The sequence below is a fragment of the Anolis sagrei genome, chromosome 1 (genome assembly GCF_037176765.1).
Source record: "Anolis sagrei isolate rAnoSag1 chromosome 1, rAnoSag1.mat, whole genome shotgun sequence".
Lineage (NCBI taxonomy): Eukaryota > Metazoa > Chordata > Lepidosauria > Squamata > Dactyloidae > Anolis > Anolis sagrei.
Window position 1 is genome coordinate 53,885,709 of NC_090021.1, and position 24,971 is coordinate 53,910,679.

A 24,971-nucleotide genomic window follows, 5' to 3' on the forward strand; every position below is an offset into this window, starting at 1 on the left:
TTTTCCCAAATTAACCTAAAATGTAAAGATGATATTTCTCTTTTCTCTCCTTTTCAACTCATAGGTGACGTTTAGCATGCTGGAAATTTATAATGAACAGGTAATAATAGTAAGAGTGCAACAGAACTGTCTTCTGCACCTCTTCCTCCTTCAGGTCTCTAATGCTGAACCAAAACAATCTCCCAGGGAGGCTTCCCAGCAATTCAGGGCCACTTTGAAGAGTTAGTGGGGGATCAAGGGGTCCCCTCCTACATCTGTTGATGGAAGGAGATCTGTCAACAAAACCATTCCCTTTATTTCTGCTTCATTGATCTATTTCTAGAATATCTCATAGTTTTTTTCCTGTGTACCATATGCATTGTACAAATAATTCTCCAAATTTTGCTGCGTCTTCTGTTTCTCAGACACATTTTTAATGAACCCTGATGGCTGCTAAATCTGATTTGCTACCTTTTTGTGTACGGTTTCGGAAATGTGGGTGTCATATTAGGAAGCGGAAAAAAATGGTCTGTACAGCACATGTGTCCATACACAAATATTATTATCTTTATTTATTATTATATTTATTTATCTCCCCTGAAGGGGACTCAAAGCGGCTTAACATAAAAGCATGAGCATGATATATGTGTAGATTTGTATAAAATATACAAATATATGAACATCAAAACAAGATTAAATATTAACAGTATCTTTTAAAAATCCCAGTTAAAAACCATTGAAACAAATTAAAAATTAAAAATCACAACATCCCCTGAATTGATCTTAAACACCTTCATTTTTAAAAACCTGCCTGAATAGAAAGCTCAATGGGTTAAACCCTTCTGCCAGCTGAACTGCTGACCTCAAGATCGGCAGTTCAAATCCGCAAGATGGAGTGAGCTCCTGCCTGTCAGCTCCAGCATGCATGCAGGGACATGAGAGAAGCATCCTACAGGATGGTAACACATCTGGGCAACACCGCTGCAGATGACCAGTTCTCATACACCAGAAGCGACTTGCAGTTTCTCGAGACGCTTCTGACATGATTTTTTTTAAAAGCCTGCAGCTGGAAGGACAGCAAGGGGGGCATTTGGGCTTCCTTGGGCAGGGAGTCCCAGAGTTGAGGGGCAGCCACTGAGAAGGCTACATCTTCAGGATTTGTCTGTTATAAAGAATTCAGATGGGTCTGTGTATCATTTGCAAAAATGCTGCATGCAAAGGGTATAAACCCTCTAGTGAACAACCTGAGTTGGAATTATGACATTGTTGTAATTATTAAGGAATGCAAGGGCATGCTTTCAAAATCCACCGATCTTTTGCAACGTAACCTTAAATGTTTTCAAGAGTTAGTGTTTAAATTTCTCCCATACATGCGAATGGTACTCTGTTTTCTATTAATACATACTCTTCATCTACAAATCCAAGGTGACAGACTTGCAATCTAAAATCAAGAAGCGGGGTGGACTCAAAGTAAGAGAAGATCAGCAGCAAGGCTTCTATGTGGATGGCTTGAAACGAGTGCCTTGCGACAGTTATGCCCAGATTGAGAGACTAATGGAGCAAGGTACCAAAATAAGAACCACTGCTTCAACGAGTATGAATGTGACTAGCAGCCGGTCTCATATGCTCATCACCATCCAGTTCAAACAGGTAGAGTACCAACATCTCAAGGTGGTATTAAGGGTCACGCCATTTCACACCATCTGGGACCACTCAGGTAGGGTGGGGTGATTACTCTTAGAAATCTTTACACTGCCCTACTACTTCTGGTAGTACTTGACAGATGTAAGCAGAGCATTTGCTCTTAATTTGATATTAGAAGCATCTCTTTTCCTGCATGTATTATTTAAAATAGGGAACTATTTTATTAGCTTATGGACAATGGAGCACTTACAAATATTTTGGGTACATAACTGGGTGTTATCCAAATGACTCCTATTGTTATCAAACTTCAGTCCATAAACTCTACCTAGCATAGCTAATTGCGATTACTCATGGGGGCTGTGGTCCAGCAACATCTGGAAAGTCATACATTTCCCATGCTTTCCATAAATATATATATATAGGGAAACAACCAGCTTGACCCTAATTGCAGTAGTTTACTAATGCACAGTATCGCCAAAGTACAGAGGTTGAGTGCGTACTTTGGTGAGGACAATTTCACCAACAATTATTGTTAATTGAATTTCACTTTTGCTAAATTCATGAGCCATCATTAAGTTAGACTTTAGGTAGGCTCATACTCCTACAACCGTTTGAAGGGGCCTTTCCTTCTCCATAACTGGAGGAAGTCTGGTGAATCAAGGACCCAACCTTATTTAGGAAAGAAATGTATTTCTGTGTCATGAACCCTGACAGACCGGAATACAAAGAGAACAGGAGCCTTCAGATTATATGCTTTAGAAGTTTCTCAAAGTTGCCAACCCACCTTTGCAAAGTATGGAAAAATATAGTTTTTATTATAGCTTAGGTATCATTTTTCAACCATGAGTTTTAAATTCACATTTTATTACTACTGCATTTTAATTGTTGTACTATGTGTTTTAATATATGTTTTATTGTATGTGTGTTGATGAATTTTGACTGTGTTGTGCCCCACCTTGAGCCATGAGAACAGGAAGATAACAAATTTACTATTAGTAATAAAATGTACTATTAATACTACAATTTACTATTAATAGTAAAAATTACTATTAGTAGTACAATTTACTATTAGTCATAGGAACCTTCCCGGCCCTGAGATCTTCAGGAGAGGCCATTCTCTCAGTCCCACCTCCATCTCAAGCTCAGTTGATGGGTACAAGAGAGAGGGTCTTCTTGGTTGCTCCCCCTTGACCCTGATCAGGAAAACCAGAATGGCCCCCTCCCTGCTGTCCTTCTGGCAGCAGGCCAAAACTTTTTTTTTTTTCAGACAGGCATTGAAAGATGAAGGTGTTTAAGATCTAGTCAGGGGATGCTGTGGTTTTTAACTTTGAATATGTTTTGATGGGTTTTAACTGTGATTTTGTTTAGTGATGTTTGTGTTTAATTCTATTTTAATGTTTGCATATTTGTATAGTTTAAATTATACACTAATGTTTTTTTGTCAAGCTGCTTTGAGTCCCCTTTGGAAGAGATCATGTGGGGTAAAAATAAATACAATAATAGTAGTAGTAGTGTTATTATCATCAATTGGCCCTGTACTGCTAGGAATCAATCCTTCCCCTGTGCTTGTTATATAACCCATTCTCTGTGAATTGTGTCCCTTCTGTTAATTCCCAATGTTATTTCTTTCAGATTTTATTGAGAGAAGATATCACTAAACAATCAATTATAAATCTGGTGGACCTGGCTGGCAGCGAGAGACAAAAGTCCTCAGGATCAGAAGGAGACAGACTGAAGGAAGGCTCACGTGTAAATCTGAGCTTAACCACTTTAGGAAATGTTATCAGGTACAAAACAGATCAAGTAAAGGAACCTGTGTGTGTCTTGGATACTTCATGACAAAAATGGGGACTAATTTTTGAACCTCATCTAGATTACGGGTGGCCATAGTACAACTCAGAGGCTAGCTGTGGCCCTTGGGAATCACATTTGTAGAATCTGAAGTTTCCCAGTCATCCCCCAAAGCCCCATGGTTTCCTATTTTGGCACATTTTTGAGACAATGTTGCTTCCAAATCTCTCCCAAATATGTTGAAATATGCTAAGATAACATACAGCTCCTACACGTACTATAGAGCCCTGCTTAATAACTCCTGCCCATGACTGTTTTCTCCTGCAGTGTAATAACAGCAGAAATGTATCTCCTGCTCAATAGCTTTGGATTCATTTTCCTTCTAGTGCTCTGGCTGAGGCCGCCATGGGAAAGAAAGTGTTGCATGTCCCATACAGAGATTCGGTTCTTACAAAACTCTTGCAATCTGCTTTGGGAGGAAACAGCAGAACTATTATGGTAACGTGATCTTTTACTGTGTTTATTTTTCACTGGGATGTTGGGGAAAACATACATTCTACTCTCTATTCCTTATGAAAACTATTGTAATTCCCGAGAAAAGCAGATAAGAAAAAGATAAGATGTAAACATAAGCAAAAGACACTGTGATTAAAAAAAGAAAGAAAATGCTAAAACACAAACTGTATAATGTCTTGAAATCACTGTGATTAGCATAGCCTTTCCATTAATACATACCAGGAAAAATGCCTGTCATGAGCGGGAGGGTTGGGTGTAATGGAGTCAATGAGATGGTCATTCACTTTCTATTCTAACTATTATTGATAAGAGAAAATAACTGAAGTGAGAATTCGTTTTGGTTTAATGTACTTAATATGTTCACCTCAGATTGCGGCTATTAGTCCAGCAGACATATGCTATGAGGAGACATTGTCAACACTACGCTACGCTGAGAGGTATGATGTTTTTTCACCTTATATGACAAATGATTGAACTGGAGCCTATAGTGGGACAGATTTATTTATTTTTTTGTTTGTTTACTATATTTGTATACCGCACCCTCTCAGCCTGCAGGCGACTCAGGGCGGTTAACAAAGGCAACAATTCAATGCCCAACAACAGCATAAAACATTTAAAAATATCCACATGTAATATAAAATCATAACAAGATCAATTAAAAACATAAATCATATGTGTCTCTTAATTAAAAACGTTGTCCAAAATCATCATCCAATCGTTCCATATTCCTATGTCTGTTACACTGCCTTGTCAAATGCTTGCTCAAACAGCCAAGTCTTAACTTTTTCTCCGGAATGCTAGAAGGGAGGGGCAATCTAATGTCCCTAGGAAGGGTGTTCCATAGCCGAGGAGCCACCACTGAGAAGGCCGTCTCTCGTCCCCACCAGACGTGTTTGTGACGCCAGCAGGAATGAGAGCAATTGAGTATAAACCATTCCAGTACAGCAAATTCTCATTTATGTGTGTACATAGACTGTTCTGACACAACACCTGATCTTCTGGTGTCACTGAAATTTAGTTCTGAGTGCACAAATACACTTCTAATTTATAACTTTGGCAGTTTTTAAGTACTCATGGACTGGGTTATTGTAGGTTTTTTCGGGCTATATGGCCATGTTTTAGAGGCATTCTCTCCTGACGTTTTGCCTGCATCTATGGCAAGCATCCTCAGAGGTAGTGAGGTCTGTTGGAACTAGGAAAATGGGTTTATATATCTATGGAATGACCAGGGTGGGGCAAAGGACTCTTGTCTGCTGGAGCTAGGTGTGAATGTTTCAACCTACCACCTTGATTAGCATTTGATGGCCTGGCAGTGTCTGGGGCAATATTTTGTTGAGAGATGATTAGATGTCCCTGATCGTTTCCTCTCTGTTGTTTTGCTGTTGTAATTTTAGAGTTTTTTAATACTGATAGCCAGATTTTGTTCATTTTCATAATTTCCTCCTTTCTGTTGAAATTGTCCACATGCTTGTGGATTTCAATGGCTTCTCTGTGTAGTCTGACATGGTGGTTGTTAGAGTGGTCCAGCATTTCTGTGTTCTCAAATAATATGTGGTGTCCAGGTTGGTTCATCAGGTGCTCTGCTATGGCTGACTTCTCTGGTTGAAGTAGTCTGCTGTGCCTTTCATGTTCCTTGATTCGTGTTTGGGCGCTGCGAATCAAGGAACATGAAAGGCACTGCAGACTACTTCAACCAGAGAAGTCAGCCATAGCAGAGCACCTGATGAACCAACCTGGACACTGCATATTATTTGATAAAATTACAACACCAAAACAACAGAGAGGAAACAATCAGTAGTCAGATTTGGGCATATCGAGCATTTGTGCCAAATTTGGTCAAGTAAATGAAAATACATCCTGCATATCAGATATTTACATTACAATTCATAACAGTAGCAAAATTACAGTAGCAGTGAAAATAATTTTATGGTTGGGAGTCACCACAACATAAAGAACTCTATCAAGCATTAGGAAGGTTGAGAACCACTGCTGTAAGAGGACCAAGGGTCAACACTCAACAGTTATGTTGGCATAATTATCACTTTGCACAGTCCCACTTACTCCTTCAGATTAAGTTTACATATATATATTTGTTTTCCCCTCTGTTTTTCAACTGCAAGAACAAAAAAGATAAAAAACAAAGCAGTGATAAATACAGGTCCAACAGCAAAGCTGATAAATGAGCTGAAGGCAGAAAATTGTAACCTGTTCTCCAGATTGTCAGATCTTGGAAACTCTGGTAAAAAAGTGGAAGATGAAACAAGTAAGTACCATCTATTTTGAAGAACGAACATAATATTTAATATTAAAAAGATCCGTGAGTTGGTGTTTTGTTTTGTTTTGTTTTTTGTAATAGCTCCCATTTTCTGAGAGTTAATGTAAAATGACCACATTTTGGATCCAACAGCATTTTGGGTATCTTTAGATTACTGTGTACTCCTGACACTGAACTGGTGTTTGTAGTACGCTTCTTGTTAATTAGATTTTGCTTTATACTCTTTGGCCGTGAACTACTTTTATGTTTGAATATTTTAAGTAAAATGGTTTTTGAGACAAGCTGGTTTTGTTTTTGGTTCACCTCTGCCTGAATACTGGTAGAGCCCTGCATAATGACAGTCACTGCCATCCATGTGGACAATTTCAGATTTTGGATCTGAAGTGATTTACGTTATTGTTTTAAGTAAAATAGTTTTTGAGATAAGCTGGGTGCTGTTTTTGGTTCACCTCTGCCTGCATCATGACAATCTCAGCCATCATGACAATCTCAGCCATGTAGAGCCCTGCATCATGACAATCTCAGCCATCAATGTGAACAATTTCAGATTTTGGATCATTTCGAATTTTGGAATTCGAGATATGGGATGTGCAGCTTGCACATGACATTATCCCTTGCATGGTATGATTGTCTGATTTCCACCACCTTTCACTTGCAGACTTGCCCACCAAATCTCCTGAATTTGCGAGCATTTTTCATGGAAGGACAGTAGCATAGAATACTGCAGGAGGGAGGGAAGAGGACAAACTTGATATCTCATCATCAAAATTCAGCGAATTATTCTTGAAATTATACAGGGTATTAAGTTAGAAATAAGAGAAATAAGAGATAGATTACCTCCTTGGAAAATTTAGCAATACAGTATGTGTGTCTGTATAATGTCTGTATTAAAAATAGTTTATTCTACTATAAAATTAGTCACTTTCAGAAACTTCCTTCTAATATTCAAACTGAATTTTTCTTCCATCAATTCAAAGGAATCCTATTTTCTTGAGCATCAAAAACATGTATGAAAAGATGTTATTAAAATGTTAGTATTTGTAAGCAAATTTACTTCTTACATATTACACAGCAAATGAAACCTGCTTTTCCTCTCTGATAACTCTTTATGTGCAGGAGTGTATGGGTCTGGTTGTTTATTTTCTACCTGCAAACATGCATTACTTGGATTATGAGATACACTATTATATCTCATGAAGTGTCAGAGAATACATTTGCTACCTGATTCTCTTGCCTTCTGCCACTGGAAGTGCACCATTATTCCTAGCCCTTTGTTTTATTTAGCAGTATGGACATTTGCCTCAAGATCGGTTTTTCACTCTTTGCAGAAGAGCTTCGTTGTTTACTTGCTGAAAATGAACTGAGGATTCAAGCCATTCAAGCTACCTGGGAATATCGGCTGGAAGAAGCCCGGAAAGAATGGGAGCAGCAATATGCCGCAGTCACTCAGGTCAGGAGTGCTGGATTGCTTTCTGTCCAACCCCACCCATTTTATAGCTCAACCATGACCAAGCTGGTGGTCTCCAGATATGTTGGACCTCAACATCAATCACCATGATCATTAGTTATGCTTACTGGGTAATGAAGGGGACTCAACATGTTTAAGGGAGAATTTGGGAAGAACTTTTAGATGTACTTTCTAGCTTGCCTTTCTAGAAGAAATATTCTGGACTAAATGATACTTTGATCCAATTGGGTAGTTTTTTTGTTTTTAAAATATATGCTTTAAATTTATTTGTATGTTTTTTTTAAGAACGATGCCTGGTTAATATGATTACCAGAGCAAAATGGCATTTGTTTGTATATCTCTGCAATTTTTGCCCTTGTTCTCACAATTTTTCCTTGTTAAAACAAACAAGAGAGAGCTGTCCATGCTGGGGGTCAGGGGACAGGAGAGCTTTGTGTACAAGTGAGATCGCTCTGCTTACATGACTTTATTAGACTGAGATTAGCAATGGATGCTTCTGATTCTTTTCATCTGTGTGAAAAGTATTACATAGATACTGTTGAGGACTGATGTGAGGATTGAGGGAAACAAATGGAAAACACAGGTCTGGGTATATTCAATTGCATGGACCAAGGAGCTTTCTACCATTAATAGAATTGGTCCCTGGTTAGATGGCAACTTACAAAGCTGCACATGAATTTGCTCATAGGTTAATAAAAATGGAATAAAAGAAATTATTATTTTACAGAATTTCAGGTAAAATTGAATAATTATATCAAGATTCCTGATTTTATTTTATGTTACTTTATAATCATTTCATATAAGGAAGTACTAATATTTTAATATGAATAAGTAAATAACTGAATGTCTTCAAATGTACCTATGAACACTTACCTAGATTTTTCATCAGAGTAAAGATCTGTGAAATAACATCTGGGCATATGCGTTTCTTTCTGAATCCTTTGGGAAAGTAGTGTGAATTCTGTACAGTCTTTCACTCAGCACAAATTGCTGGTCTTAGGTGTCTTTAATTCTAGTTCTATATATTCTGCATCAAGCTCCAGTTAGAACTAGATTGAACCTGTGGATCTCAGAAAAAAAGTAAAACCAATTCAAATATAACGCTATGCAACAATATTTGCAAGGTTTTCTGTTCCTGGTTTGAAAGTATTATTTCCTGTTTAATTACGCGGTACTTACTTTTAAAGTAGTTGCTATACACCAGAAACTTCATTTTTGTGGCTGCCACAAACTGTGTTGAACTGGTTGAGACTGTTATCAGATATTAATTGAAAAACTAAAGCAAAATGTGTTGAAGGATGTCCCACAAAAACAAAGTTTTTGCAGCTTAATAAATGTTTTCCATGTTTTTTAAAATGATAGAACCAGTTAGGAAATGGCATTTATAACTCAGGAACAAAAATTATAGTTCCTGCAAGCCTGAGACTCACCTAGTCCAGCTACAGTATTGATGAGCATAAATGGGCTGAAATGAGGTTTAATGAATTCTTCTACAGGAGAGATGGATGGTGGAAACATTTCCTTATATTGTGAATATCAACGAAGACCCTCAACTTTCAGGAGTTCTCAAGTACTTTGTTCAAAAAGGTATTATTTTCTTTTTTAAGCGTGTTTGTTGCTGAAATGAAGGGTTTGTTATACAGTTATTAAAGATCATCAGCGTAAACAATTACATTCAGTGTAACCTAAGTGAAAGAGACAATGAGCTTACCATCTAACAAGCTACAAGTCCTCACATCCCACTCTAACCACCACACCACACTGGTTATCAGAACAGCTTATTGCATTATGAGAGAGCAGCCCTGCCAGAAATGCTATTTCTCTATGAATAAGATTGTGTTTTGAGGACAACAGAGTGTTTATTCATTTGGGAATGGATCATAGAATCATGAAGTTGGAAGAGATCACAAGGGCCATCCAGTTCAACATCCGTCAAATGGGAATTCCATGTAATTACATTTTTGTTCTTTTTCTGTTTTTTATACTCTGTTTTATTATGTTATTGTTACTATTTTATTGTTTTATTATGTTATTGTATAAGCATTTTTGCTTGATGTTGTCATGTGTCTTGTATGTATTTATTTTGCTTTATTGTAATTGTTTGGACTTGTCCCCATGTTAGTCGCCCCAAATCCCCTTGGGGAGATGGAGGCGGGGTACAAATGGAGTTATTATTATTATTATTATTATTATTATTATTATTATTATTTTCTGTGCCTGAAATGTGAACAAAAATGGCAAGAATGTGAATTCTTTCAAGCTCTTTTTTCTTTAATTCTGAAATTGTAATAAAACATGCCAAAGACTCTTACAAAATGTGACAGTGGCCTAGGAAAGGGTGAAATATATTTTAGTCAAGGATCATACTTTTAAAAGTTGTATATTACATTTATATTTTCTCCCAGTCAGCTGACTATAGCCCACACAAAGTAGTTTCGTCATTAGTTTTTCATGTGTAAATCAGGCCTTGTATAAACAAGACAAAGGTAATATTTTGTTATATATTTATAAAATATTACAGTATAGAATGTTATATATTATAATATTAAGAAAAGCAAAATAAAGCATTTGGGGAAAAGCTAGTTTACCAAATGCTGAAAACTATATGGTGGTTTGGTGCTATGGGCTGCATCCCAGTCCCAAACCTTTACTAACCTAACTTACCACCTGAATTTAGCTATCTGTGAAGCACATTTCCTGATAGTCTCCCACCAGTAGTCTATACTATAGACTGGGAGTAATGGAAGTCCATACAACTGTTTCTAGAAAAAATACCAAAATGAATGAGAAGATCTGGGCCACTATACGTTTTCATATGAAGGCAAAGAAAAACATTTTTATACAACACATTATTTTTGTTCAGGTTCTTCTGAAGTTGGTCAGTCATCCTCAAATGCAATAATTCTGAGAGGTCTGGGGTATGTATATGAACTCATTGCTTTTCTGTCCTTTATTTCCAGGAAAATTGCAAGGGCCACATGGTAATTTCACTTCACTAGGATTAAAGAACTCTACAAGATAATACAAACAATTATTTCTTTGTACTTTTGGTTTGTAATAATTCCATCTAGTTTATCTCAGACCAATTACTCTTGTCTTGTATGTGCTATTAGAAATGATGGGACTTCTAATAAAAAATGCATGGTTGGCACCACATGGGGAAAGGCTGTTTTAGGTAATATTCTCCTTCCTATGCATGAGTTTCCTAAACTCATTCAACCTTATCTCATGGGGGAGTCTCTCCCCATGCCATTTCTGCAGCAGGCTTAGTGAAATGGCAAGTGAGAGGGGTAACTCTGTTGCTTTGTGTACCACTCAGATGCAGAGATGCTTTCCCCATCATATGGGGGAAGTGTCGCCTAGTTTCTTCAAAACTCTTGGTTATAGTTCATCTGGCCCTGGAGACTTAAATTTATTTAGAGTACCAGGTATTCCTGGACTTCTTGCTTTTTTGCTTTTTTTCTCTTTCTTTCTTTCTTTTCTTCCTTTACCATATTTATACCCCACCTTTCTCGCTCTGTAGGGGACTCAAGGCGGCTTACATATATAGGCAGCGAGTTGATGCCATAGGGATATACATAGTAAAATAAACATATACATTAAAACAGTCATTAAAAACATATCAAACCTTAATATCACTTATTTAAAATAATGCAATCCAATATCATCGTCTTTACTTATTTTGGATTGCATTTCCCCTATTACCTCGTCTTCTCTCTATTGTTCAGGTTGATACCGATCTCCTTTTGAGAGAAGACTGTGGCAAAGAAGGTGTTGAGCAGCTCTGCCATTTCCCTATCCTCTGTTAGCATTTCACCACTTTCTCCTCGCAGAGGCCCTACCGTTTCCTTTTTGTTCATTTTTCTGCTGACATAGCCAAAGAACCACTTTTTATTGGTTTTAATCTCTCTGGCAAGCCTGAGTTCATTTTGTGCCTTAGCCTTACAAACATTCTCCCTACATATGTTGGTTATTGGTTTGAATTCATTTTTGGTGATTTCCTCCTTTTCCATTTTTTGTGCATGTCTCTTTTAAATCTTAGCTCAGTTAAAAGTTATTTGGACATCCATTCTGGTTGTTTTACACTTCTATTTTTTCTCCTTGCCGGCACTGTTTGCAATTGTGCCTTCAGTAACTCCCTTCTCTTTTAGTATTTCTGTCCATGGAATCACACTCAGTATTTCCTTAAATTTCCTGAAGTTTGTTTTCCTAAAGTCTAGAATGCATGTTTGACTTCTCTTAGTTTCAGCCTTCCTTTGTATCACAAAAATGGTCACTCTCAGCTAAGGATCCCACCACTTTGACACCATTGACCAGGTCCTCGGTGTTGGTTAAAATCAGATCCAGAATAGCTGATCCTCTTCTTGCCTTTTCTACCTTCTGGACAATAAAATTGTCTGCAAGTCAAGTGAGGAATTTATTGGATTTTGTACTGTTGGCTGTGTTTGTTTTCCAACAAATATCAGAGTAGTCGATAAGTCCCCCAAAGCCCTTTTGCAGCCATGAAAAGATGGATGAAAGGAAGCCAAAGAAGAGAGAAGGCTATATGCCTTTTAAATAGGTTTTAGGATCTTCCATCATATTTCACAGCTTTTAAAATTTCTTTGTCAGAACAAGACATGGATATCCCACCAAAAACCCAGTTTATGCAGCGCATTCAGCCTACTGAAGGTCCTAGGGATCAAAGGTTTTCCCTTGGATCCACCAAAGTCGGCCACTCCAAACTTTCTCAAATGTGGACTCTTTAATTGTAAATGAACTTGGGGTTTTCTGCATTCAGGATCTGGGCTCAGAGACTTTTTTAGACCCTTCCCACCAGATTGGCCTTTAAAACATCTGAGAGCCCTCTATGAATGCCTTGTATATTATTACTACTCCTTTCTAATATGCAGTGCTCAAAAAGAAAAGTACCAGTGTGGTCTTTTACTCCCAGGAACAAGAAGCTGTCATCCAATTTTCTGTGTCTCTCTTGAGCTCTGCCAGTGTTTCACAGAACTAAAACACATTTTCACGCCAGGTAAGAGAATTAAAATTTTTATCTTGGATTTAAAAAAAAATATTTGTCTTCCTCTATTTCAGTATTTTGGATAAGCACGCAACATTTACAAATGCTGATGGCAAAGTTACAATAACTCCTCGGGATAAGTGTAAAGTCATTGTCAATGGGGTCCCCATTGTTGTAAAAACCAAACTACAACACCTGGTGAGTTATTTATGATTGGAATTCATTTGTTAACAAGTTTCCCCTGCTCTCATGTGTTTCCTGCTTTATTTCATTAAGTAAGCAAGCTGGGGGGGGGGGGGGGGGGGAAATGAATTTTACATTATGCCCTGATCCACTGAGTTATTGCCAACACATAGGTGGAGCCCCCGATGGCGCAGTGGGTTAAAGCGCTGAGCTGCTGAACTTGCTGACCAAAAGGTTGCAGGTTCTAATCTGGGGAGCAGCATGAGCTCCTGCAGTTAGCCCCAGCTTCTGCCAATCTAGCAGTTCGAAAACATGCAAATGTGAGTAGATCAATAGGTACCGCTCAGTCGGGAAGGTAACAGCGCTCCATGCAGCGCTCCACATGACCTTGGAGATGTTTACGGACAACAGCTTAGAAATGGAGATGAGCACCAACACCCAGAGTCGGACATGACTGGACTTAATGTCAAGGGAAAACCTTTACCTTTACCTAGATGTCAAGGGTTCCCCATAATCAAACTATCCCATATTTACTTACAGTTACTTTTCTTATCTGGACTACTAAAAGGAACCTGGAATCTATTGAGAGCTAATTGAGAAAGCTAACAAAAAAAGGGACGGAGAGAGGAATCTGGAACTCTCTGTAGTATATTATAAGGTAACATCTAAACTAAACCAGCACAATATTCTTGCAACAACCAAGTTGAAAACAGCAATCCTGGTCCTATTCTGGCCTTGCATGGGTCTGGCCAGCTTCCCTATGGTTTTCCAGCCAAAAGTTGGAGCTCTCAAATCAGGCTAATGTTTCAGAGCAAAAGCAGGGGAGCTCTCAGCGAACAAGTTTTCTTTGAGAGTAGACTGATGCTCCACCCCATCACAACTCTAGCCCTTCTTTGATGTTTCACTCCATCACAACTCTGCACCTTCCTACCAAGTGGGGGGCTTTAAAGAGACAGGATTTGGATTGGAGTTTAGCACTTCTCAGTCATCAATCATGAATAGTGTATTTTCAAAAGCCTGTACCAATTTAAATTCAATGGTGGAGGAAGACTATGATTGAGATGGCAATTACTTTTTAAAATTCACATATTGATTGTGTTGCTAATGGGTTTTGAGCTGGTAATATCTTCTTGGTTCACAGTTCAAACACTTTACAACTAAAAACAGTATCCTTGGCAAATTTCTGAGCTCAACTTTCAGGTACTGGAAACATAAATGCACTCAGTGCAATGCAATGCGATGCAAATAATTTCAGCCAGCACGATGTACTTGTTCCCTCAGGATCGTATTATTTTGGGATCGAACAATGCCTACCTCTACATTGGTCCACCTACTGATCGCACCAGGGAGGATCTGAGCAGATATGATTATGATTTTGTTCAGTCAGAGCTGGCAGCCGCAGAAGGTTTCAGTGTAGATACACTTAGTAAGTAAGAATTGTGATGATGGTGCACTTCTACTTTTATAGATTTCTTGTTCCTGATATATTTGTTGTTGCAGATGTGTTAATAGCAACTTGAAGCTGTGGGGTGCATATCCTAATAGCCAAGTAAATTACACAAGTGTACAATTGGTGGTAATCTTGTGGAGTTGGGAAATGTTTTCTTTTTAATTCAGACCACTGACAAGTACTGCTGTGATATTTCAGGACACCTTGAACAATGGGTGCAATGGGGGTGCAAGTGCATGTTTTTTTGTTTCATTGGGTCCCACGTGTGCCAATTCTTTGGGGCTTCTACCACACCATGGACAGAATCCAATATGCCATTTACAAGATATCTAACCACCGCAACGTGCACAATAACAAACATGTAATTCAGAGTGGGATGATAAAAACAAGACTGAAAAGGAATCCAACACAAAGCAGTGGCAATGAGAAAGCTTAATGTCACAAGTATTGTCAATACTTTCTGACCTTATTATCTACAAACTCACTCCCAATCACGTGTAATCATATACATACCTGAAATTCTCAGGAAGACTTCATGCTTATAATGTTGTAGACTTCATAAAAGCTTAGGCCGTAGTAAATCTGTAAGCAATTAAAGTGCCACAGAACTCTCTGTTGGTGTTTCTACAGCAAATTCAACACACTTATATGACCTGGGTCTGGGTTAGTCAATGGACTCATACAGGTAGGTTTAGTCCTTCAAAGTTCTGAGATCTATAGGAGAGGCCCTTCTTTCTGTCCCTAACACCTTCTTAGACTTGTTTGGTGAAAACAGGGAAGAGGGTCTTCTTTGTGGTTTCTCTTAGACTTCGGAATTCATTCCTTAGGGAGATCAGGATGAATCCCTCCTTCCTCTCCTTTTTAATGTGGTATTGTAATTATGGTAATTACGGTGCAATGTCAAACGTTATATGTTTTATGTTTGTCTATGTCCAGGATTTCATAGTTTACTGTTTTCAATCTATTGTTATATGCTATTTCAGTTATGTGGTGTATTTTATATCTCGTGAGGCATTTAATTTTGCCATTTACTTTTTCTGTGAACCGCTTTGAGTTCCCCCAGGGGTGAGAAAAGAAGTATATATATATGAAATAAATAAATACATAAATAAACTTTATACATTGTAAATGTTTATACTTACACTTTTTATTGCTGTTTTTGCATAATTTTAACCTGTATTATATTAATAATTGGTCAGATGCTTTGAGTTCCATTCCTGGGAGAAAGGATGAATATAAATGAAAGAACGAACATGAATACATAATTTCTTTCTATAATAATGAAACCTTTGCTTGTTTAGAATTAACACTCTGTTTCCATTCTCAAAGGTTCTGCAAATAGGAAAGATGGCAAACCAGATCCCAGTGTCCTTGCTGTCTTCCATGATTATCTTAAGTTAATGCCCCTGGTTGCTGAAGCAAATCAGATGAGTGTGGAGCTGAAGAAGGTCTGTTTGAATGAGTAGAGTACATATCTCATGGTTTACTGCAAGGCTGGAACTAGTTTGTACTTTAAGCACATCTTATAGTGCATGCAAAATTATTCATTCTGAGAATCCAAATAAAAGATGTATGAGAAACATATTTGTCTTTCTTCAAGGCAGATTACCTTTCCTTCAGCACCCACAGTGAACTTCAAAGTGGCTTTCCATGGCTAAATAGGACTTTGAACACACACAGTGATTTCAGTCAAATCACACTCCCTTAAATTAAGAGGAAAACATTATGATTCAATATTTCAAAGGAAAGACACATAAAACAACTGGATACTAAAGCCATTGGTTGCTGAAATCAGATGAGTGTGGAGCAAGACTGCATTCAAAGTTTAGTAGAATGTATTCAGTGTCTCTTATTGTTTTAACCAGTATGTCTGCGACTCTCCAACTACAAACTGCCCAACATCTCTCTGTTGCAGACCACAACAATAACATGTCCAGTATACATTATACTATCTACACAGTTTATGGCTATTATCAAATTCCATGTTATTGCATGCAATCTAATGTTACAGATTTATGTTTTTATCATTCATTTTGGGAGTTTGTGGGAGAAAAAAAATCTCAAATATGTGAAATATCAACAGTTCAGATTTTGTCTTTTATAAAAGGGAAACTAAAATGGAAATGGGACGGCAACTCTTCAAATATCTAAAATAAAAACTGTTAACAACTTTCTTTTGTAGGAATTTGGCAAAATAAGTTTGAATTGTGAGCAGTAAGCAAAGTCCCCATGTTGTTATTCTTAATGACTTTGCTGTTATAATGCGTTTGGATATAATGGCTTTATAAAATGGATGACAGGTTGCAATACAAAACCATTCTGAGAGGCTTTTCTTCAACAGGATTTAGAGATGGAATTGAAAGTGAAGAACTTGGCATCTTCTGACTCAAGAGGCTACGACCTGCAAAAAGAGGTCATTGTGAAAGTGGCAAACAAAGTTACTAACCAGGTAAAAAGGTTCAGCCATTAGTTCTGCTTTTCCCCCAGTGGTATCACTAGGGACTTATGAGGTTGCAAACCATACCTTGTTTTTTTTTTTATCATGTCGGAAGTGACTTGAGAAACTGCAAGTTGCTTCTGGTGTGAGAGAACTGGCCATCTGCAGAGATGTTGCCCAGGGGATTCCCAGATGTGTTACCATCCTGTGGGAGGCTTCTCTCATGCCCCTGCATGAGAAGCTGGAGTTGACAGTGGGGGCTCATCCTGTCTCATTGGTTCAAACCGTCGACTTTTAGGTCAGCAGTTCAGCCAGCACAAGGGTTTAACCCATTGTGTCAGTGTGGCTCCACCACACCTAGATGACAACGTCAAGGGGGGGGGGGGAGTTAACATCGAAATGATTATAACATTTTTGTGCAGGATTTTTTTCAGCAAAAATGTGTTATTTTTATTAAGGATAGTTCTGTAGTTAGTTAAATAAAGTTAGTTAGTTAATATAGTTCTGTAGTTAGTTAAACCACAAAAATATTTTTGTGAAGACAGCTTACATGTAAAGTGTACATGCAAGTTAACTAAAATTCTATGCTATACCAATATACTATTTAAACTAATGTATATACACTCCAGTCAGAACTGTCATTATTGCATTCATCTGATGGCAAAGAAGCAACTTCTGTCCCAAATTTAATGCTTGCAGCTACTTCTAGGACCTAAGGTGGTAACGTTGGTATCGTCGTTGTTGAGGATGTGGGCTGCAGTCATGATGAATAGGAGTAGTGAATAGTAGTAGTGAAGACTCAGTCTGTGGTTAGGCCTGCACCCATTCTATCCAATTTTTGCCAGGTTGCGATGAGGATACTGTGTCATATATAGCTGTAGGTAGGAATGGAAAGTATTGTCCATACCTTTACAAGTAATGTAACATAGTACAAAAATTACTAAGTGTTCTTCTGTGTAGTCTGGTATAGGAAGAGATTCATAAGAGTGACACCATGAGTGACTGGGTAATACTAATCTTAATGACACCACTATTTTGTATTAATAGAAGATTGCATTAAGAAAGATGTACATTTCAGCAAAAACCTTGTTTTGAGACAAAGTAGACTTTCCATACTCATCCAAGATGATGTGACATGACATAGGGAGGGAGGAGCAGGCTTGTTTTCTGCTGCCCTGGAGAACAATGGCTTCAAACTACACGAAAGGAGATTCCACCTGAACATGAGGAAGAATTTCCTAACTGTGAGAGCTGTCCAGCAGTGGAACTCTTTGCCTTGGAGTATAGTGGAGGCTCCTTCGTTGGAGTCTTTTAAATAGAGGCTGAATGGCTATCTGTCGGGAGTGCTTTGAATGTGATTTTCCTGCTTCTTGGCAGGGGGTTGGACTGGATGACCCATGAGGTTTCTTCCAACTCTATGATTCTAGTTTGAATGAGGTACATTATGAAACAAAAGCCCCAAACCTAGTTATCAAAGGTACTTACACTTTTTCCTCTACTTGGCCCAAGGCAATACTCAACTCAGTTTTTAAGAATTTGCATTTGATCTTTGGGAAGGTGAGACGGGCATCTTATGCATGCATGGGGCTAATATGATTTTGTCTAATCTGAATACATGAGATAGAACTTAATGTCTTAAAGTACTCTTATTTTTCTAGGTGTGGATATGGTCAAAGCCTAAGTTCATCAATAGGAAGTTTTTAATGGAAGAGCTTTATCAGCGTTTTTTGGATGGAGAAGATGTGCAAGTTGACAAAGAGAGTGATCCATTCTGGGATCCTGTGGAAGTAATTCATTTAGGGTCAGCCCATATCTGGCTCCAGTCCCTTGCTTATTGCATGAAACTCGAAGAACAAACAGAACTCTTGAATTCTGAAGGAATGGAGGAGGCCATCATACTAATCAATATAATCCCGTGTTCTCCAAATGGGAGGTGAGTCTGCTATTTTGACAATGGAATGAAAACTGATTTTTCGGAAAACCTACCAGGATTTGTGCCTAAATCTAAGCTTTCAAAGCCCCAAGGCACAAAGAGAAAGATGCAACAACTATGCTTTCCCCCTCCTTCTCCTACTGTCAGTTTGCTTCCTTTTCCCCCATTTGCTGTAGAGTAAGGAGGAAGAGCAATGAAGATCACAACATTGGGTGCATCTCTCTCACTTCCTTACACTTCTTTAAAACACAGATGTATCCCCTGTGTACAGATCCGGCTACTCTGTTTCTTCCCATTCCTTCTGAAGATTATGGATAGGAATCTTAATCTAATATTAAAAGGTATTTGAAAAGTGGCTATTTGGAATAATGGAGTCAAATTTGATTTGGCTAAGACTTTATATTATCCTCCATGATTTGTAATACAGAATTTTTGTTTTGATGTAACACCAAATGATGCATTATTGTCCTATGGCCAAGCCTCATGGTTACGTATGTTATCCTTAGGAAAAGCCAAAAGGCAACTAGGACTAGGTTCTTGTGGGTTTTTTCGGGCTATAGAGCCATGTTCTAGAGGCATTTCTCCTGACGTTTCGCCTGCATCTATGGCAAGCATCCTCAGAGGTGTGAGGTCTATTAGGACTATTTGTCTTAAGTTTCAATCACAACTTGTTGTTCTGTTTGAACTGTCTTAGTTATCATTAATATGGTTGTCATCCTGTTCATAAATTGTGATGGTGTAGGTCCGACTTATGCCATCACAATTCACTTTTATGGTAATTGTGAAAGTTTACTCTGACCGCACAGCAACCAATGCCACTCATGCATACCTATCTTTTAAGTATTGCAGCCCTTTGGACATTCATTCTACTGCTGCCAAAGAATGGGGGATATTTTTCTTGAGCCACACCAAAGGAGAAGAGGGGAGGGGAGGGGAGGGAAGCTTCTTCATTCACGAATGATGGGGATTTGTCTCTTGTCTATCCTATTTACAAACCCATTCTGTGGTCTGCACTGATCTTGTTCTGGGAAAGTGGAAGTGACCAGATCATGTCTGCTTCTTATGAAAATGGAGCTTGGTGTAAAACAAAGCACAGAGGTGGGCTGCAGCTTGTTTTAGACCAGCGTTTCTCAACTTGGGGATCAGGGCCCCTGGGAGAGTCGTGAGGGGGTGTCAGAGGGGTTGCAAAAGACCATCAGAAAACACAGAAACAGAAAACAGTATTTTCTGTTGTTCATGGGGGTTCTGTGAGGAAAGATTTCATCCAATTCTATCGTTGGTGGAGTTTAGGATGCTCTTTGATTGTGAACTATAAATCCCAGCAGCTACAACTCCAAAATGTCAAGTCTATTTTCCCCAACTCCACCAATGTTCACATTTGGGTATATTGACTATTCGTGCCAAATTTGGTCCAGATCCATCATTGTTTGAGTCCACAGTGCTCTCTGGAGGTAGGTGAACTAAAACTCCAAAACTCAAGGTCAATCCCCTTCAAACCCTTTCAGTATTTTCTGTTGGTTTTGGGAGTTCTGTGTGCCAAGTTTAGTCCAATTCCATCGTTAGTGGAGTTTAGAATGCTCTTTGATTGTAGGTGAACTACAAATCCCAGCAACTACAACTCCCAAATGACAAAATCAACCCCCCTCCAACCCCACTAGTATTAAAATTTGTGCCAAATTTTGTCCAGTGAATGAAAATGCATACTGCATATCAGATATTTACATTACAATTAATAAAAGTAGCAAAATTACAGTTGTGAAGTAGCAACGAAAATAATTTTATGGTTGGAGGTCACCAAAAGTATTAAGGGATTGTGGCATTAGGAAGGTTGAGAACCACTATTTTTGATCCTTGGTGGCTTCCAGAGAATTGATGTGTGACTGAGTTTTTCCATGTTTGGGGAAAGGTCTTAAATGTCAGATATACAATTGTGTGGGTGCACTATTTCCAGAGGCTACACTATCCTAAGCATTGCTTTCAACTTTTCAATTGGTTTAACATTGCATTAACACAAACATTTCAATGTTACATCCAAACAAGGTCCCTCCCAATGCCACCTTGTGATTCATCATTATTTTCTCTCCTAATTAGAATCTTTGGGGAGGATGACATGATTATTGATCCTCTGGAGTTGCTTGGTAAAAGGATTGATTTCCAGATCCACATTTTACAGTGCCTTGGAATCAAATGGATTAAAGAAGTGGCACATAGAGGGATACAGATTGGGTAATGTTATTTTGCTCTTTGAAGAAAAAGATTAGAGCTATGTTATAAAAGCGTCTGAGGAAAACTGTTATTTTGTGTTGAGCTTTTTTGTTGCTGAAATTGTGACATTTTAACTATACAAACTATGACTATGAAAATTAACTTTGAAAAGAAATGATTTCCTGAAATATATGTCGATGACATGAGCATACCTTTGCAACCTCCCCAGATTTGTTATGGAAGGTTCCTGCAATCCTCTAATGGAGACTGAAGTTGAAACTGAGAGTGCATCCACACTGTAGAATTAATATAGTTTGAAACCAACTTATCTACCATGCCTGAATGCCATGAAATCATGAGAGCTGTAGTATTACAAGGTCTGTAGCCATGTAATACTACAAGGCTACAGATCTTGTACTACAGTCTAGTGCCTCAATAAATTACCACTGCCATGATTATGTAGCATTGAGTTCTGACAGGTTTTTTTTGTGGGGGTCAGGAGTGACTTGAGAAACTGCAAGTCGGTCCTGGTGTGAGAGAATTGGCTGTCTGCAAGCCTGGATGTTTGATGTTTTAGCATCCTGTGGGAGGCTTCTTTCATGTTCCCACATGGGCAGCTAGAGCTAACAGATAGGAGTTCACCCCACTGCTTGGATTAGAACCACCAACCTTTCAGTCAGCAGTATCAGCCAGCACAAGGGTTTAACCCATTGCACCACCGGGGGCTCCGTCTGATAGTTAAAGTGGTGTCAAACTGCATTAATTCTGCTACGTAGAAGCATCTTGGGAGGAGAGCTTCAGTGGAGAGTGGAAATCTCCCCTCCTCATTCCACAAACGGAGGCCATTCTATCATTCAGTTACTCTAATTAGATTCTGTCTGTGTTGTTGATTTCTTTGGAGACTGAACTTCATTTTGAGTGTTAGGTGGAATTTTTTTGCCCTTTTAGATATAAAATTTACGACCTCTCTTGCTCATTATACACAAAACCTACTTGGAGAAATGTGAACCCGAAGATAGATGAAGTCATGAGATTTTCGGCTATGAAGACATCCCATGATTTTTTGAATTACCTGCAGAAAAATGCTTTAATAATTGACTTGTGGGGGCTTCAAGGTATTTTGTTTGATTTATTGTGGTAAAATCATGTATATCATGTATTCATATTTTGTTTGTATCTGAAGGGTTGAAAATTTTGTGTGTGTGTGTGTCTGTGTCTGTGTGTCTGTGTGTCAGGAGTGACTTGAGAAACTGCAAGTCACTTCTGGTGTGAGAGAATTGGCTGTCTGCAAGGATGTTGCCCAGAGGATGCCTGGATGTTTTACCAGCCTGTGAGGGGCTTCTGTCATGTTTCCACATGAGAAGCTAGAGTGATAGACAGGAGCTTACCTCTCTCCCCGAATTCGAACCATCGACCTTCGGTCAGCAGTCCTTTTGCGTCACCAGGGGCTCCAAGGGTTGGAATGCAAATACATGTATTCTTCAGTTAATTAAATAGATGTATTCATGGGATTTAATGCTTTGACAGGACAGGAACAGTTTCTAACATTAAAAAGAGAAGTTCAGTGTATTTTGGTCAACTGTGTAAATGTAAAATGAAACCAGATTTTAGAAGGGCATCATCCCACAATAGAACACTTTTTTGCCCATTTACTCCCCTTTGTCATCTGTATCATCTTAATTTCCTATGCCTATTCCAGAGTGTTAGAGAAGAATGCTGCCATATTTGTCCCATTCGATTACTATTGGTTAGTCTCAAGAGTCAATCCATTAAATCAAAAATTATTGATTCACTAGAACTGCACTGATCAGGAGGAACAACCAAATTTGGGCCAATGTTAGGTTATTGTAGTTTTTTCGGGCTATATGGCCATGGTCTAGAGCAGGGGTCAGGAACCTTCGGCTCTCCAGGTGTGGTGGACTTCAACTCCCACAATTCCTTGAGGCTCGGCATTCACCCCAAAGGCTTACCTTGGCCTCAAGGAATTGTGGGAGTTGAAGTCCACCACACCTGGAGAGCCGAAGGTTCCCCATGCCTGGTCTAGAGGCATTATCTCCTGACGTTTCACCTGCATCTATGGCAAGCATCTTCAGAGGTAGTGAGGATGCCTCACTACCTCTGAGGATGCTTGCCATAGATGCAGGCGAAACGTCAGGAGATAATGCCTCTAGACCATGGCCATATAGTCCAAAAAAAACTACAACAACCCAGTGATTCCGGCCATGAAAGCCTTCGACAATACATGGGCCAATATTTCTTGCCAATTGAAGCCATGAGAAATCAATTTTGTTCCATTTGATCAGTTGGGTACAGAATTTCAGCCAGCTTTTGTTTGGTCCAACAAAGCTGTAAAGTTTTTAACACCCTGTTTTAATCTCGTATTGTTGGCGCCTGTGAGTCTAATTGTTTTGCATAATTTAATATCCTTCAGTAGCCATTTATGTAATATAGATGACCACATTAAATTTTAATAGAAAAACCCGAGTACTGGTTTTAATTTGAGTGTAGTTATCACTAGTCTTTTGCTATACTTTCAAACACTCAGCCCACTGAACTTTTATTGAACCACCGGCTCGTTCATCATAACTTCTACAACTTTGACTTGTGTAAAGGATAACTAACAAAATCCCACACGCTGCAAACCAATATATGTAGGGACTATGAGATTTTAAATAGCGATCCCACAAGCTGACACCATTTGTAAAGGCTAGGGATTATTTATGAACAAATCCCAACAGCTGTACCTCCATTGGTAAGAGACTGTGGCCTATTTAATTTAAAATCCAAAGCTGAATAAGCTGGAACAATCTTCTGGCCGAAAAACCTTTTAAAAGAACACTGGCTACCACCACACTTAAAAGAAATGTTTAGCCCTTTCCTTGACTTGAGGTATCTTTAGGCTAGAATGTGCTGGATTTGCACTCAGGCTTTGTTTTCCGAGGTAACAATGAAGGGATTCCTATTTAGATATACGCTGCCACCATTTAACTTTGATTTTTTTCTATAAAGTGCTTTAAAACGTCTCACACAGAGACACACTGAGGCAGTGGTTGTGAACAAAGAACAATGTTGTTTATTTGAGAGAGCTTGAACAATACAGGTGTTAAGCTTAGCGATTGCAGTGTTGAATAAAAGCGTATGGTTCCTTTAAACAATTCAAAACTTAGCTGCAGATAACACTCCTCTCTCCCTCCAGAAACTACTGACAGGATTCCTCTCTGCCTAGTATTTCTAAACTCCACACAGACAGTCCTTTCCTTCTGGATCTGTCTCTCCACTCCACCAGCTATCCTTCCCAATTGCTATAAAATCTTCTCAGTAATTAACTCTGCTGACTAACTGACCAACTTCTGGCTTCCCAAACTCTGTTCCTCCAACACACACTCCCTGACTCCTCTCTCCTTCACGCCCAACCCAATCTCCTTCTTCTTTGACACACAAGCGGAGCTGTCAGGTTTTAAAACGCACCCTTAAAAACATTTTTTTTCCTTTTCTCAAGTTAAGCTCCGCCCACTCTCAGCCAATTACAAACTCCCCTCATTTCCCTCCAAGCTGCTCCTAAGCACTGCCCCCTCCAGGAATTGAGATTCTAAGATGGATGCCCCCAGGCATCCTTTTAAAATGGCTGTTGAACTTCCTGGGCCTACTTTACTGAGCTTTTCCTAGCCTAACAGGTAGAGAATTCATCACAACTTGTCTTATAACTGAAGCATTTTGAGCTAGCTCCCTTGAGCAATACCACACACATCCAGTGCACCTAGTGCTGCCAGGGGATGTCATTTCCTGTCTCCTTGGGATACTTGCATACTACTTGTGTCATAATGGCACATAATGCCTTGCCTATGCATCAGGGGCTTATAGACATCTGAAGCAGGAGAGACTGAGTGACAAGGTAAGGGAGGCGATGCCAGAGGGGGAGGTGGTGAATAGATCTGTAGCTTAGATAGTGAATTCAGATGTCTGGTGTCCCTTTTTAGAAGATAGTTTGGTGAACATCTCAACATGAATTTCTAGAGTGTGGAAATAACAACCAAAACAAATCCATCTGTACAATTAATGGCAACCTTATCGAGGCTCTGGTACCA

General features: G+C 38.8%; 1 protein-coding gene across 1 annotated transcript in view; it reads left to right on the plus strand.

Moving 5' to 3' along the window:
• The window catches only part of LOC132775960 (kinesin-like protein KIF28), a 37,160-nt gene that overhangs the window by 7,451 nt on the left and 4,738 nt on the right, over nt 1-24,971 (plus strand). The window contains exons 4-19 of the mRNA XM_067463821.1: nt 65-100; nt 1,405-1,629; nt 3,256-3,410; nt 3,801-3,912; nt 4,300-4,402; nt 5,936-6,193; nt 7,534-7,655; nt 9,170-9,260; nt 10,537-10,591; nt 12,753-12,876; nt 14,143-14,287; nt 15,641-15,759; nt 16,653-16,760; nt 18,407-18,681; nt 20,773-20,907; nt 21,835-22,001. Of these exons, the coding sequence (XP_067319922.1) occupies nt 65-100; nt 1,405-1,629; nt 3,256-3,410; nt 3,801-3,912; nt 4,300-4,402; nt 5,936-6,193; nt 7,534-7,655; nt 9,170-9,260; nt 10,537-10,591; nt 12,753-12,876; nt 14,143-14,287; nt 15,641-15,759; nt 16,653-16,760; nt 18,407-18,681; nt 20,773-20,907; nt 21,835-22,001 (2,230 nt within the window). The remainder of the gene's footprint in view (nt 1-64; nt 101-1,404; nt 1,630-3,255; nt 3,411-3,800; nt 3,913-4,299; nt 4,403-5,935; nt 6,194-7,533; nt 7,656-9,169; nt 9,261-10,536; nt 10,592-12,752; nt 12,877-14,142; nt 14,288-15,640; nt 15,760-16,652; nt 16,761-18,406; nt 18,682-20,772; nt 20,908-21,834; nt 22,002-24,971) is intronic.